The sequence below is a fragment of the Emys orbicularis genome, chromosome 1 (genome assembly GCF_028017835.1).
Source record: "Emys orbicularis isolate rEmyOrb1 chromosome 1, rEmyOrb1.hap1, whole genome shotgun sequence".
Taxonomy (NCBI): Eukaryota; Metazoa; Chordata; order Testudines; family Emydidae; genus Emys; species Emys orbicularis.
This window is the reverse complement of record NC_088683.1, coordinates 255,488,757-255,502,235: the sequence shown is the minus strand read 5'-3', so window position 1 is coordinate 255,502,235 and position 13,479 is coordinate 255,488,757. Positions and strand designations below refer to the sequence as shown.

General features: G+C 45.4%; 2 protein-coding genes across 2 annotated transcripts in view; one reads left to right on the top strand and one right to left on the bottom strand.

Annotated features, from left to right (window-relative positions):
- Positions 1 to 1,896: 1,896 nt before the first annotated feature.
- SOWAHC (sosondowah ankyrin repeat domain family member C) lies at positions 1,897 to 3,613 on the bottom strand. Its single transcript, XM_065423629.1, is given in 2 exon segments — positions 1,897 to 3,546; positions 3,548 to 3,613. Coding segments are annotated over 2 exon segments (1,716 nt in total).
- Positions 3,614 to 4,043: 430 nt separating this feature from the next.
- The window catches only part of SEPTIN10 (septin 10), a 43,825-nt gene continuing 34,389 nt past the window's right edge, over positions 4,044 to 13,479 (top strand). Inside the window, exons 1-2 of the mRNA XM_065397570.1 lie at positions 4,044 to 4,073; positions 13,013 to 13,130. Of these exons, the coding sequence (XP_065253642.1) occupies positions 4,044 to 4,073; positions 13,013 to 13,130 (148 nt within the window). The remainder of the gene's footprint in view (positions 4,074 to 13,012; positions 13,131 to 13,479) is intronic.

The following is a 13,479-nucleotide window of genomic DNA, read 5'->3' as shown; positions in this document are numbered from 1 at the left end:
TGCAGAAAGCTGTCAATAGGAGAAAGCACAGATCTTTCAGGAGCAACTCCCCCAATATACTGATTTCTAGCCCTTGCAGCATGAAGTTAACTAGTGCCTCAGATTTAGATTTTATGCATTTCTAAAGTCACATACTCTTGATAAGATTTTACAAATATGCACATACATTACAAGATAGTGTAATTTAAACATTTTTCATTGGCAGTATTTTGACATTTATGCACAGATGATTCAATGGCCAGCTGCATCCATGATGTAGGACCAGCCCAATGCCGCTCTTTTTGAAGAAAGGCTATTTTAACTAAGTATGCCTTCCAAGACTTGCAGCAGAGAAACCAATAAAGTTCTGAAGACTGTATAGAACAAATTTAGAATAGACCTGTCTGAGGTTGAGAATTTCCAAAACAATTACTTTGAGAATTTCCATTGCATTTGTTTGGGTTTTGTTTTTTTAAACGACAGGAAGGATTTTGAAGTTTCAAACTAGAGAGATTTGATTTTTAATCAGTTTTACCAGAGAGTCAGAATCTGAATGTTGCCACACTACTTAAAAAAAAAAAAAAAAAAAAACTCTCTCATTAAGCAGCTTTTACTCAATACACTAAACAAACAGGGACAGAGATGACCTTAGAAAAGAGTTCCTGGGTCCTTCACCCTACCATAGTTTGTAAGCATTTCTGCTTATACTACACTGAAGGAGCCAGTAGATACTACAGCACACAATTATTGAATGCATAGAACAGTACTATAGCATTTCAATATCTTATTAGTTTTATGAAGATCTCATACAACAGCATCTATACTCCTTTTTAAGGAAAAGTGATTTTCTTGGATGAGATGTGTGGCCTAATTACCTAGTTTTACATGAATAAAAATAATTATATCAACTGAAAATATGTTGCTATTACTCTAGTGTAGTGTTGGCGACAGACCAAAGATCAATAACTCAAATGGTACTAGATGTAGTATTTGAGAGTTCACAGTGATTATAAAAGTAAAATTGCTTTGATACAGAACTTAATTAGCAGTTATTCAATGTATAAAAATTAAAGACCTTTCATTCATGCTACTATATTCTGCATTAGCATTCCAATTCTATTCGAGTTCAGTAGTACCTCAATTAAGCAGCAAAGACTTACACCAAGTCTAACTATACCCTTTGTAACCCATCCCATTGACTTCCATATTTGAATTATGTGATTTGAACAGGTAAAGTTAAGACTGATCTTAAGTCTTTGAGGACCGGAGCCCAAAAGTCTACAGACATCCTGACAGTCAGCAGAGAAGTTTCGACACACCGGCCACGTATTGTACTTAGCTCTATTTAATCCTGTGGTATTGCCATTAGAAAGAGAGAGACTTTAAAAAATACATGAATGTATTTAAGAAATCCTACTTAAATAGTTAGCTGTCCATGAAGAGTAATATATAGTACCAGTTGATAATCTAGTAGTGAAATGTAAAGTTTTGGATTCTCTCATGTCTCCCCTCCAACTCACTTTAAAACCAAGTATAAATACACCAGACCCTGATGCCTAGCTTCTAAAAAGAAGGGGCCTGCAGATTTTACATACCCAGCACTTCTTTACAGACCCACTGCCCCTGGCTGTACTTGTAAGGAAACAGCTCTTAAGTATGGGGAGCCCCCCATTGCTTGGCTTGAAGCAGCTATTTCCTGGAAACTGCTAAATCCCAAGAGCCCTGCAAATATTTACACTTCATGAAACTCAGAAGTTAAAACAAGACATTTTGTTTTATCTCCCGGAGAATGCAGGAGTCTGGATGAGGGATTGTCACTCACACAGGCCTGCAAACACCACCTCTCTTCTGCACTACATGCTCAATGGGTTCAGGAGCATGTCACACACCTGATTTAAATACTGCTTGTTTCCCTGCTTAACCGAAAACATTGGATTTAGGTCTGAGTTTGAAGGACGTTCTCAGTGGCTTCTCCTCCTGCTCCTCCTCCTCAGCCTCCCCTCGGAAAGAGGGGGTGGTGTGGATGATCTGGGTGCGGAATCGGATTTTGTTGAGCCGTGGTTTCATCCTGCCGCTAGTTGAGGCTTTCCTACTCATCTCCTTGCCCTTGCCCAGGGCCGCTGCCCCTTCGCTGGACTCAGTCTCCTCACCCTGCCCCTGGTGGTGGTGGGAGAGTTTGTAGGTAATGAGGTTGGAGGGGAGCACCTTGGAGAGTCTCCAGCGCCCGCTCCCATTGCCCGCGGCGCCCTCGCCCTCCTCCTGCAGGGCCCCCACCAGGCTCCGCATCTCCTCCGTGGTGCTCTGGCTCAGGTAGTTGGAGGCCTTGCGCCCGCTGTAATCCCTGACATCCACGTCTGCGTCGTAGGCCCCCACAAGCAGCTTGACCACTTCCAGATGGCCATGCATGGCCGCCAGGTGCAGCGCCGTATACCCGCCGCTGGTGCGCGCGTTGATGTTGATGGGCAGCCGCTGCTTGTGCGCGAAATTGACGAGCATGGCGAGCAGCTCGTGGCGCCCGTGCTTGGCGGCCCAGTGCAGGCAAGTGAAGCCGGTGATGAAGTCGCGCTTGGAGAGCAGCCCCGGCTCGCTGCTCAGCAGCCCCTCCAGGCTCTCCCACCTGCCGTCCGCGGCTGACAGCATCCAGGCGTGCTCCAGGGGGTCCAGCGCCACCGAGCTCCCCCCGCCGCTCTCTTCCTCGGCGGAGGAGGAGGCCAGCGAGGCGCTGTCCGAGTCCCCCCCGCGGGCTCGGGGGGCCCCGGGGAAGAAACTCCGTTTCAGCTGGGGGGAGCTGCCCATCATCAACTCGCGGAAGTTCTTGCGGCTGGACCTGGGGGTGGCACCCCCGCCTGAGCTGCCCGGGGAGCAGGGGGAGCCGGAACCGGCCTCGGTCCCCTCCTCCTCGGCAAGCCGGGCAGGGGCAAGCGGCTCCTCCGCGCCGTGCCCTGGCTGCAGCCCCCGGGCCACATTGCGCCGTGAGCTCCTCTTTCTGCCGCCGCCCGGGGGCACCTGGCCCAGCCGGGGCAAGTCGCTCCTGCTCCCCGCCTGGGGCGGCTGTTGCGGGCAGCTGGGGGGGCCCTTCCCCCGAAGCGCCCCATCCTCGGGGCCCGGCTTCCCCGGGGCAGCTGGCGCGATCTCCCCCAACTGCCCCCCGGGGCAAGGCGAGGAGTCCCGGCTCCGCTGTACCGAGTCCGCCTCCTCCTCAGGGGTCACCGCAATGCTGGGCAGCAGCTCCGGCGCCGCTGGGGGATCTACGGGGGCGGTGTCCGCGATGTCAGACAGCGGCTCGGGCCCCGCTGGGGGATCGAAGGGGGCGGCGGCGGCCTCGCTGCCGCCGGGTTCGAGGGGCTGGTCACCGGGCGGCGAGTCCTGCTTGTCCGCAGCCGGGGTCCCCGCGGGCCGGTAGCGCCGCCGCAGCTGCACGTACTTGGCGCCGGAGCCGGGCTCCAGGCGCACGGTGGCCACGGCGTTGACCAGCTCCTTGAAGTGCTGGCGGGCCCGGGCGCGGCGCTCCGGCTCCGGGGGGCTCAGCCAGCCCCGGAAATGCTCCAGCAGCTCCGCGTTCCGCGCCCCGCCCGCCCCGCGCCGCCAGGAACCGCAGCACCGACTCCGGGCTCAGCGCCGGCTCCTCGGCCATCGCACCCCACGCTCAGCGCGGCCCCAACATCGCCGCGGCCGCTTTCTGCGGCGGCTCAGTGCTCGGCAGCGGAGCGCTCCCCGCCCCTTGTTAATGCGGCAGCGGCTCAATCAGTGCGGCGGCTCGCGGCCCATTATACAGGCGGGGGAGGGGGGTCAGGGACCGACCGTCCGCTCCCCGCTCACGTCACGTCCGAGACTCCAGCCCGCCGCGTGCGGGGATCGCCCCGGGGCAGGGGTGCGAAGCGATTACAGCGTAGCCCTGCCCTTCGGGCCGCCCCCATAACCCCACCCCTCGCGCCACGCCCCTCCCCGCCCGTTTGCTTGGCCCCGCCCCCCGCACGGACCCTCTAGCTGCCGGTTACATTCCAACCGCCTGGAGCTTCCCGCGCGCCTCTCCCCTCCCCCTCCCGCGGCGGCCGCCCGGTGTCATGGCTTCCTCCGAGGTCGCTCGGCAGCTGGTGAGTCCCGCCCAGGGGCGCGTGAAACTTTCTCGCCTCTTCTCCCCGCATCCTCCGACCGCACCCTAAAAACTTCCTCTGCCGGGCCGGGTCCGGCCCCCTCCCCCCGGACCGAGCGCCTCATGGGGGGGACGTGCCGGCCCCAGCCTCCCCCCTCAGTCACCGCCCGCCACAGCCCCCGGCCTCCATCTCACTGCTCCCCCCATTGTCACCCGCGACGAGCTTGTAAAATGCCCCCGAGGGAGACTCGTGTGTGGTGAGCGCGCCAGGAGAGGCAGGGAGGCAGCGCCCCGTCCTGAGGGGCGGCGGGGGGTGCCGGGGAAAGGGCAGTGTCGGGGGTTTGCCTTTCAGCTGGGAGATAGAGGCGCACAAAGCGGGCGACTCCCCCATTCAAACCAGTGTTTGGTTTTAAAAGTCGGAGAAGACTCAGGGGCTGTGCCCGCAGACCTGTCATTCCACGTTCTGAGCAAATCAAAGGATGGAAACATTCATCAGCATTCCGTGATTCATTAGCTTCACTTTTACTCTTTCACGTAGCTCTGACCTGAGGTGGAACTTTACATTTGTTGTTAGCAAGTCGAGATGAGAAAAAAATCTCATCAACATTGATTCACATAAAAACCATGAATGTGCTTCAATTATGCTTACAACAGCTTTCACTTGTGACTGCTTTTACGTTTGTCCAGGCCGTATTTTTGTAAGAATGCTAACAGCAAGGTAGAGTTATGAATACTTGTTAAAATATGTAAGTACTTCAGAAGTATTCAAGTGGCCATCTTGAAAACTGTCAATTTGGGAGCCATCCAGACATAGGAACCAATCCCATGCGATTCAGATTACCAATCATGCAGCATAAATTTCTAGTTATGGATAGCAAATACTCTAATGGTTACGAACTGTAGTTCACAAACAATGCACAGACATATGTTTGAATAAGCAATTCCTTGAATAATTTCTAATAATGAGCAAATTTGATAATTTACCCTCAGTTTATAGGTAAAATTGTGAACAGAAATAAGTATCATGCTATAATCCTGTACTGAACGTGTGTACAAGGACCATACATGTGCATGTCTGTTGTCTACAGTTTGACAGGCTCTGTCAGCGTTCTAAAATTATTACTAGTCGATCCAATTCTGAGGCTTTGTCTTGCTCAAAATGGCTGAGAGTTGCTGCATATTTAAAAAGAAAAAAGCTAAACAGTCTTGGTTATGTGTTTGCATGCTTCAAGGAAAACCTTGCTCTGCATCCTGGCAAATCCTGTCAACTTTCCACTTCTTTCTTGTTCTTCAGATACACAAATCCAATCCAAAACTTGGCTCAGATTCACTTTTATTTTTGATGTAGTGAATAATTTGATTAGCTCATGACATAAAGACACATCATCTGCCCTGTTCCATCTCGGGTGTTGCTTTGTTAGATACAGAGGGACACAAAAGTGGCCTAAATAACCAGCTGGGGATTTGTCTTGTTTAGAGGAATCCCTGGGTGGAATTTAGTTGGCTGTTCTTGTGCTTTTCTGTCATATGAGGCATTCTGAAAGGTGTGTGGCCAAAGTGCTGAATGCTGATGATCCTTGGCTGTTGGATAGTCTCTGGAGGCCATTGTAGTGACATAGATTAGAGCAGCGTTTTGGGAGAATTGTGCCCTGATTACTCCCAATCAGAGAAGTGCAAAGTCTCTTTTCCTTCACTTTCCAGACTTGCCCCTAGATCCAGTGCTGAACACTGCTTCGTTTCATCCAAAAGAAGTAGCCCATTGCGTTCCATTTTATGAATATTTAATTATGCTTTAAATAAGTTTTGTAGCCTTTATATCATTTAGTACAATATATTACAATTTTATATTGCATGTTGTATATAGCATTCTGTATGTAAAGAATTACAGAGGGATTAAACTAGAGAACAAAAGTTTCACAGCCCGGACTCATGGCTCTTTTATATGAGCAGAAAGAAAAAACTGCAAAAGACTAGCATAAATGAAGAGTTGACATTTAAAAAATAAATATGTCAGAGAGTATTCTTGTGGGTTAACTACAGTGAGAGAAGATTTGAAAAAATGCAGTATCAGCAAAAATGAAATGTGATGGGGATTTAGAATTTATCAGTAGGTTTACAGATTTGGAGAGGCAAGAGAATTCTAGATAGGGCAGCAGAAGCAAACAACATTACACAGGAGAATTGCAGGGAGGGGACCAATATAAATATGGAGGGAGCATTGGGAGGGGACAAGTTCATGGGTAGTTTGGAAACACAGGATGGCAATTTTAGATTGGATTGTAGTTATTATAGGTAGAGGGAAGTGGAGACAAATAGTCTAATTTCTCAAATTAACAAATAGTAGTATTAAAGTGCTCCAGACAATTTTAATTGAATGGGGTTGGCATTCAATCTTCACAGAAAAACAAACATAAAATTTCTAGGAGAATTTCATACAGATTCAACAAAGGAATTGTATAAATTACCAATACATAATATGAATAGAATTGTAAGACTTCTTATGATGGAAGTGTGTAAAGTACTGTAGCTATACCTGAAAGAAAACAAACGAGAATAACTGAATATGAACAATCCTGCAGCAGGTATTGCTACAGTTCTTCTTTAGAATAGAAACTTGTCTTCAGTGCTGTTCAGAATAGTGGGAAAGCTTGTTGTTTAGAAGTTATTAGGATTTGAACGATACGTTGTAGTTAACTTATTAGTCTTAATATTAGGGTTTAGTTTAATTGTAAGTATAACATACAATTTAAATAACTGCATCCCTGCCCCTTGCTATAAATACTTGTATGATATAGTTGAGTAGTAACCAAAAACTGATGTTTTCATAGCTCACATACTACAATTTTGTTCAGAAAAGACATTTGCCCAACAATGTTCTAAAGCAGTTAAGTCCGTAACACTGCCATTTTACAATTTTATAAGTTAGTCTGCTTGTAGGTGCGTTATGTCCCATTCTACTTGACTGCTAACTTTTTTCACCCATTGGAAAACCAGGTGATAATGGAGTTAAGAGTCTGAAGAAACCCCCAAACTAATTATAGGGTTGATCAAATACCTCAGAGTTCCTCTTGGAGTCTGTGTCTATGTGGGTCCCACTATAGGTACACATATGCCACGTGTTGTATGAGATCAAAATCTGTTTAATAGCAGTGTCCATTAGACTTGCAGCTGTCTCCATGTGCTCCTGCTGAGGGCAGAAAGTACAGAGTGATCACAACCATCCCTCTGTTCCCTCTTACTACGCATGGGAACAAGACAGAACAAGTAGTGTCCACCCACTACCCTTAGTGGAATTTACTTCAGTTGCAAATTAGGTAGTTAGGGTTAGCTCCCTTTAAAGTAGTTTCCCCCCCCCCCCCCCTTAAATTTTATTTGTGTCTCTGCTCTCTGCACATGCCAAATGGTAGATTCAAAGCCCTTGGATTTCAACCCCTCTCAATCTTGAATGGATTAATTCCATTCACTGACAGCCACAGCTACTCTCTGTTTTGTCTCGGAGAAGCTGTGTGCAAGACTGCTCAATAAGAATGAGGCAGTCCAGAGACATTCAACTGAAGCTATATCTCTTCAAGCAATCTATGAGAAGAACATGAGACCATAGGTGGCGATTCCGTGGGAGCTCTGGGGCTGGAGCACCCACCGGCAGCCCCCCTACCAGAACCTCCCCCTCTCCCCAGCACCTCCTGCCCACCGGCGGGCCCCATCGATCAGCGCATCCCCCTCCCTCCCAGCGCCTACTATCTGCTGCTGATCAGCTCTTTCGTGGCGTCAGGAGGCGCTGTGGGGGGGGGAGAGGAGTGAGGGCACAGCACGCTCGGGGGAAGGGGCGGAACTGGGCGGGAAGAGACAGGGCGGGAGTGGAGCAGGGGTGGGAAGAAGCAGGGCAGGGGTGGGGCCTTGAGGAAAGGGGTGGAGTGGGGGCGGAGCCGGGGGGAACACCCTATGCGTGAGACCCCAAGGGGTCAGGATCAATATACAAAACTGATCAGACATCAGCTAGTACCCCTGCCAGGCGGCATGCAACACCCAAGGTTGGTACCTATAAAAAATCCTCTGCCTTGTCAAGTAGGGATCCGGCATCAAGGAGTGCCCCGATACCAATTACCACCCTTACACGGAAGACTGCTACCGTCTCCTTGCTGAAGCAAGGAAAATCTAAACACTGGGATGCGCATGGCTCCCGGCACCAGTGCCTTTCTTCCCATAAATAGATGCCCAAATCTTTGCTTTTCAGGGAACAAGCCCACTAAGCCCACTCATCAAACGGACAAGTGATGTGAGTTCAGTCTCTGGCTCAGCACCAGACAAGCACACACCACGCTCAGTAATTAGGTATGCTTCCAAACACTGACATCCATGCTGGCATTGGTGCTAGTACTGACACTGGCATCATCGATGGAATCCTTGTCGGTAGTGGCTGATTCTATGTTGGAGGAGATAACTATGTCCCAGGCACCACCATTGGCACCAGTGTTTCTACACTTGGTACTGGTGTGTGTTTCTGAACTCTCAGTTCTGAGGTCTCCTCAGTCCTCAGCGCTGCCTCACAATGATGTTTATTCTTCATCTCCATCACTAGGACACACCTTCTCTTCTCCATCCAGCAGGGAGCCTTTCATCTCTCAGATCACCCAGGTGAGAGTTTCTCTACAGACCAGAGACTCTCAAGAGCCCAAGTGTATCCACCTCCGGCATGGCAATGGCCAGGTCAACCCTGTCAGAACCAGCCTTACCAATATAATGCACCATCTTTTCTCTATGGGGCATACTGGTGACCTCCATCCAGAGCATCTAGGAGCCGATCTGCTTCCTATTGTTCAAGGAGGCATAGAGGGATCTCGATCTCCTTTTGCATCTCTTTGCCAGACCCTTTTCCACAGATGAGGAAGAGTAGCAGTATTTGTTTGGTCATGGCCTAAGCTACACCAAAAAGCCCAACCAACAAATGTTTTAAAATGTTAGGTTATGTTTGAAGACATTAGTTACATTCCTACTTTAGACAGAGAAAGGCTTGGTCTACACATATTTTTTTTGTACCAGTATGATTATTTGGGCTAGGGGGTGTGCTTTTTTTTTTTTTAACGGAAGTAGTTGTAGCAATACAACCCCCTTGGTGTGATTTCAGGTTATACGTCTCTAAAGCTACATATACTAGTATATCTTCTTCCCCTTCCAGTATGGGAATAAACTCCAGTATTTTGGTGTAAAGCATCTTTATATCAGTATAACTGTGTCCACACTGGGGAGGGTGTGTACTACTTTAACTATAATGGTATAGTTAAAGCAGTACAAATTTTGTGTTTAGACAAGTCCAAAGAGAATGTATACCATTAATAGCTGCAATGAAACTGAAACCAAAGAGTCAGCAGGCGGGCCTGTGTGTGGACAAGAAAGTGGGAGGAAGAATACATGTTTGGTATTGCAGTTGGACCTGCTCAAAAGATCCTTCTAAATACCAGCACAGGAGAACAAAATCTCTACTGTTTTTCAATTTTAAAGAATTAAAAAAAAAAAAAGTAAAGTCTATTTATTCACAACTGAAACTGGTAACATAGCAGAATTTTCTGATGCATTCTTGATCCATTGCTGATTTTGCATCTTCAGCAGCTGATGCTATTTAAAGAGTGTTCTGCTAGAAAGAAGAAGATCTGATGATCTTGTGGATAAGGGACTAGGCTGGAACTTGGGAGATCCAGGTTCATTTCCTGGCTCTTTCACTCTTTCTCTTGGAGTTTATACAAATCAATTAATGCCATCTGTGACCCATCTGTAACATGAAGACTTTTCTATTGCACAAGGAAGTTGTGAAAATAAATCCATAAATGCTTGAGGCTTCAGATGGCGGGGAGGGATCGCTCAGTGGTTTGAGTATTGGCCTGCTAAACCCAGGGTTGTGAGTTCAATCTTTGAGGGGGCTATTTAGGGATCTGGGGCAAAAAAATTGGTCCTGCTAGTGAAGGCAGGGGACTGGACTTGATGACCTTTCAAAGTCCCTTCCAGTTCTATGAGATAGGTATATCTCCATATATTATAACTGTACGCATCAGTGCAAATATATTATTAGTTAAATTTGTCCATATAATGGTTCTGAAATCTGTTTTACAAGTTACTCGTTCTCATATCTCACATCTGAAATGAGATTTTGTACCTTGTTGTTATTTTATACTCTAATATGAAAATCTAATTTCCATTCATAATTTGTGCGGAGTGAAGATAAGAAATATAGTAAATATCTTGTACCCATATAGTTACAGTCTTAAATCTGCTGCTGTTCTAAGAATTCATGTATCTGAAGAAATTTTGAAAATGATATAAATATCTTTGGCAGAAGTTGAGCCACTCAGTTTCCTGACCAAAACACGCATCTAAAAGTAGCTGATTTGGCAAAAGTTCAAGGACCCAAGGAAATAAGCCAAGTTGGACTTTTGATATGAACTACATAACACTGCTATAGTCAAAGTTTTTGTTGTGTAGTGAAGTATGGTTATATTTAGGAAATTAATCGTAAAAAGGCATCCTGTTGTTGCACATGTTTACTATATTTCAGTGCCATTATCCGCTTTGCAGTGAAAATTTGTTCTATTCAGTCATCTTCATTGTCAACAAACTTGGAAGTTAAATTCATCATATGGAATACTTTTAATTTTTTTTATTTTTTAAAGTCAAAGGTACCAGATTGACAGCTATAGAGACCAGCTCCTCTATTTTTCCACTGAGCAAGTACAGAAAGTCCATCAGTAGCTTTCTCTATACAATCCTGTTGATGGATTCAAATCCTGACATAGATGGATTGGTGCCATTTGTTATTATGTTTTTGTCGACATTTTTCCACTGAGACTGCTAGTGACTTATGCAACATAGCTAACAGTTGCATGGTAATTTAGGACACAACTAACATAGTCGAGATTTAGGCCAATGACTAGGATATGAAAGGCCGTGGTATCCCTCTACAATTATGCTGAGACTCTAACATCCTCTGTGTGTCTCAAATCTTAATTGTTGGTGTTATGAAGAAATAATATAGCTTGTTTTTTGGTCATATACCAGGTTGTATCTTCAGTTTTGTTAGACAGAAGTGCTGTTCTTGTGTTCACCTTTGTGGCTTGTATAAACTTGTCTTTTATGTTGCCTGTTGTCCCCTCTGCTCCATCAGGGACTCCATGTCCCATTTGTTTGTTTCAACCACAACCATCTCTGTCTCTTTTTTATATTGGCTCCCACACATTGGAGTGCCTTTTCTGAGGTATTTTGTCATTTTCTCTTTTTCAGATTGTGACTATATTTGAACTTGTTTTCAGTCAATACCATGTTAATTTTAGAATCACCATGTTCGATAATCCTAAAATGTAGTGTTTTCTCCTTAAATTGTTTTTGTCTGTGTACATTTTCCCAGCACTATCAGTCTAATACAGGAATGACAGTACCCTTTAGCCTCACACACAAAAATCAATAAGAGAATGAATAAATATTTAAACTATTATAAGAGATGCGCACTAGAAAGATTCAGCATAGTTTCATGATGAGTGCTAAACTAACGTCAAAAGACCTGACTGAAGTATGTCGAAACATATTCAGTGTAAAGGATGACACTTTTCCCTGAGCTTCTAAATTTAAATAAAAATCCCCCAACCTTAGTGAAGTAGGGAAAGGCTAGAATGTAAACCCAGGTTAACGTTAAGTCTTAGGCCAGGTCTACACTACCGCGGTAGTTCGACAGCTGGCAATCGAACTTCCGGGTTCGATTTATCGCGTCTGGTCTGGACGCGATATATCGATCCCGGAAGCGCTCGCCGTCGACTGCGGTACTCCAGCTCGGCGAGAGGAGTACCGCGGAGTCGACGGGGAGCCTGCCTGCCGCGTGTGGACCGCGTCTGAACCGCGGTAAGTTCGAACTAAGGTATGTCGACTTCAGCTACGTTATTCACCTAGCTGAAGTTGCGTACCTTAGTTCGAATTTGGGGGTTAGTGTAGACCAGGCCTTAGAAAGCAACAGAGGGTCCTGTGGCACCTTTAAGACTAACAGAAGTATTGGGAGCATAAGCTTTCGTGGGTAAGAACCTCACTTCTTCAGATGCAAGTCTTAGGATGCTGGCTGTATTAAAAGGCTCAGGGAATTGATAGTGGTTTGATGATTGGAAACATAGGAACACAGAATAACATGAATCTGTGGCTAATCATGGTTTTGTCCATCTGTTTATGCTGAATGGTTGTTTTTTAAATTGCATTTCAGGTTCTACAGTTAATATGTGGAAAAATAATGTTGTTTCCTTTTATTTTAGACTATTTGTTAGGCATTTCTCATATACCCATCACCAATGTATCTAAGTACCAATTCATTATTAAATAATTTTAAAAGAACTATACGCTTCTGGTACTCTAACTACATATGTAATGATATCCATTATAGTTGTGATGTATGGATAACTTTACACATTAAAAAATTCTCACCGCTCACACACTTAGAATAGGTTTTTATCTGTGTGTACCTTTCCTCAAGTTTTCAGTCTCTATTTTGAATTCCTGCTGTCCCTTATATTCTCCTGTGATTTTTTTTCTTTCTTTGTAGAGGTAAATCAGTTGGGATATCCTTCATTCACAAGTTTCCATTTCCATTAGACTAGTGTGCTTTCTTTTGTTTATAGGCTCTGATCTCACAAGTCACTTAAGCATGTGCTTAACTTTAATCATGTGAGTAATCCCATTCACTTCAGTGACTTCAATGGCAAATTAGCTGGCTACAGTAAAACTTAATTATTTATGCTATCATTTCACTAAATGAGTTGATACTTATTGTTCCACTGACAGACTTTGCAAACTGTTAATGTTTTCTTCAGTCACTTACCAGACCTAAAGAAGAGTTGTAGTTTACTAGTAGATCTCCTTATATATCACTGTTAATTGTTTGGCAACACATTTTCTTAAATAATCATTTTTCCACAGCAAAATGATAATTGTCGACCCTTATCTTTGTCTGGCCATGTTGGTTTTGATAGCTTACCAGATCAGTTGGTTAACAAATCCGTCAACCAGGGCTTCTGCTTCAACATTCTTTGTATTGGTAAGTAATATACTTTTTTTTATTATTGACAGCAGTGAATATTAAGTATTTGACCATAAACTATCTTTTGGCACAAATATTAATACAAAAAAAAAAGTGGCTGACAAGGTTACTGTTACCTCTCATCAGGAAATGACTGCAGTATTGATCCAATGTGATCTTAGGGTGTTTTTGCCTTTTTAACTATGATCCATAATATGCCTCTCTTTATTCGCAACCATCCTTTTGATTATCTTTGTTGTACAGTACTTTCATGATCAGGCTTGAGGATGCCTTAAGTCTTGTTTCATGAGCAACTTCTAGGATTCTTTAAAACTTGTGGTCTACATCCAACTCTTCTCCATAGGTA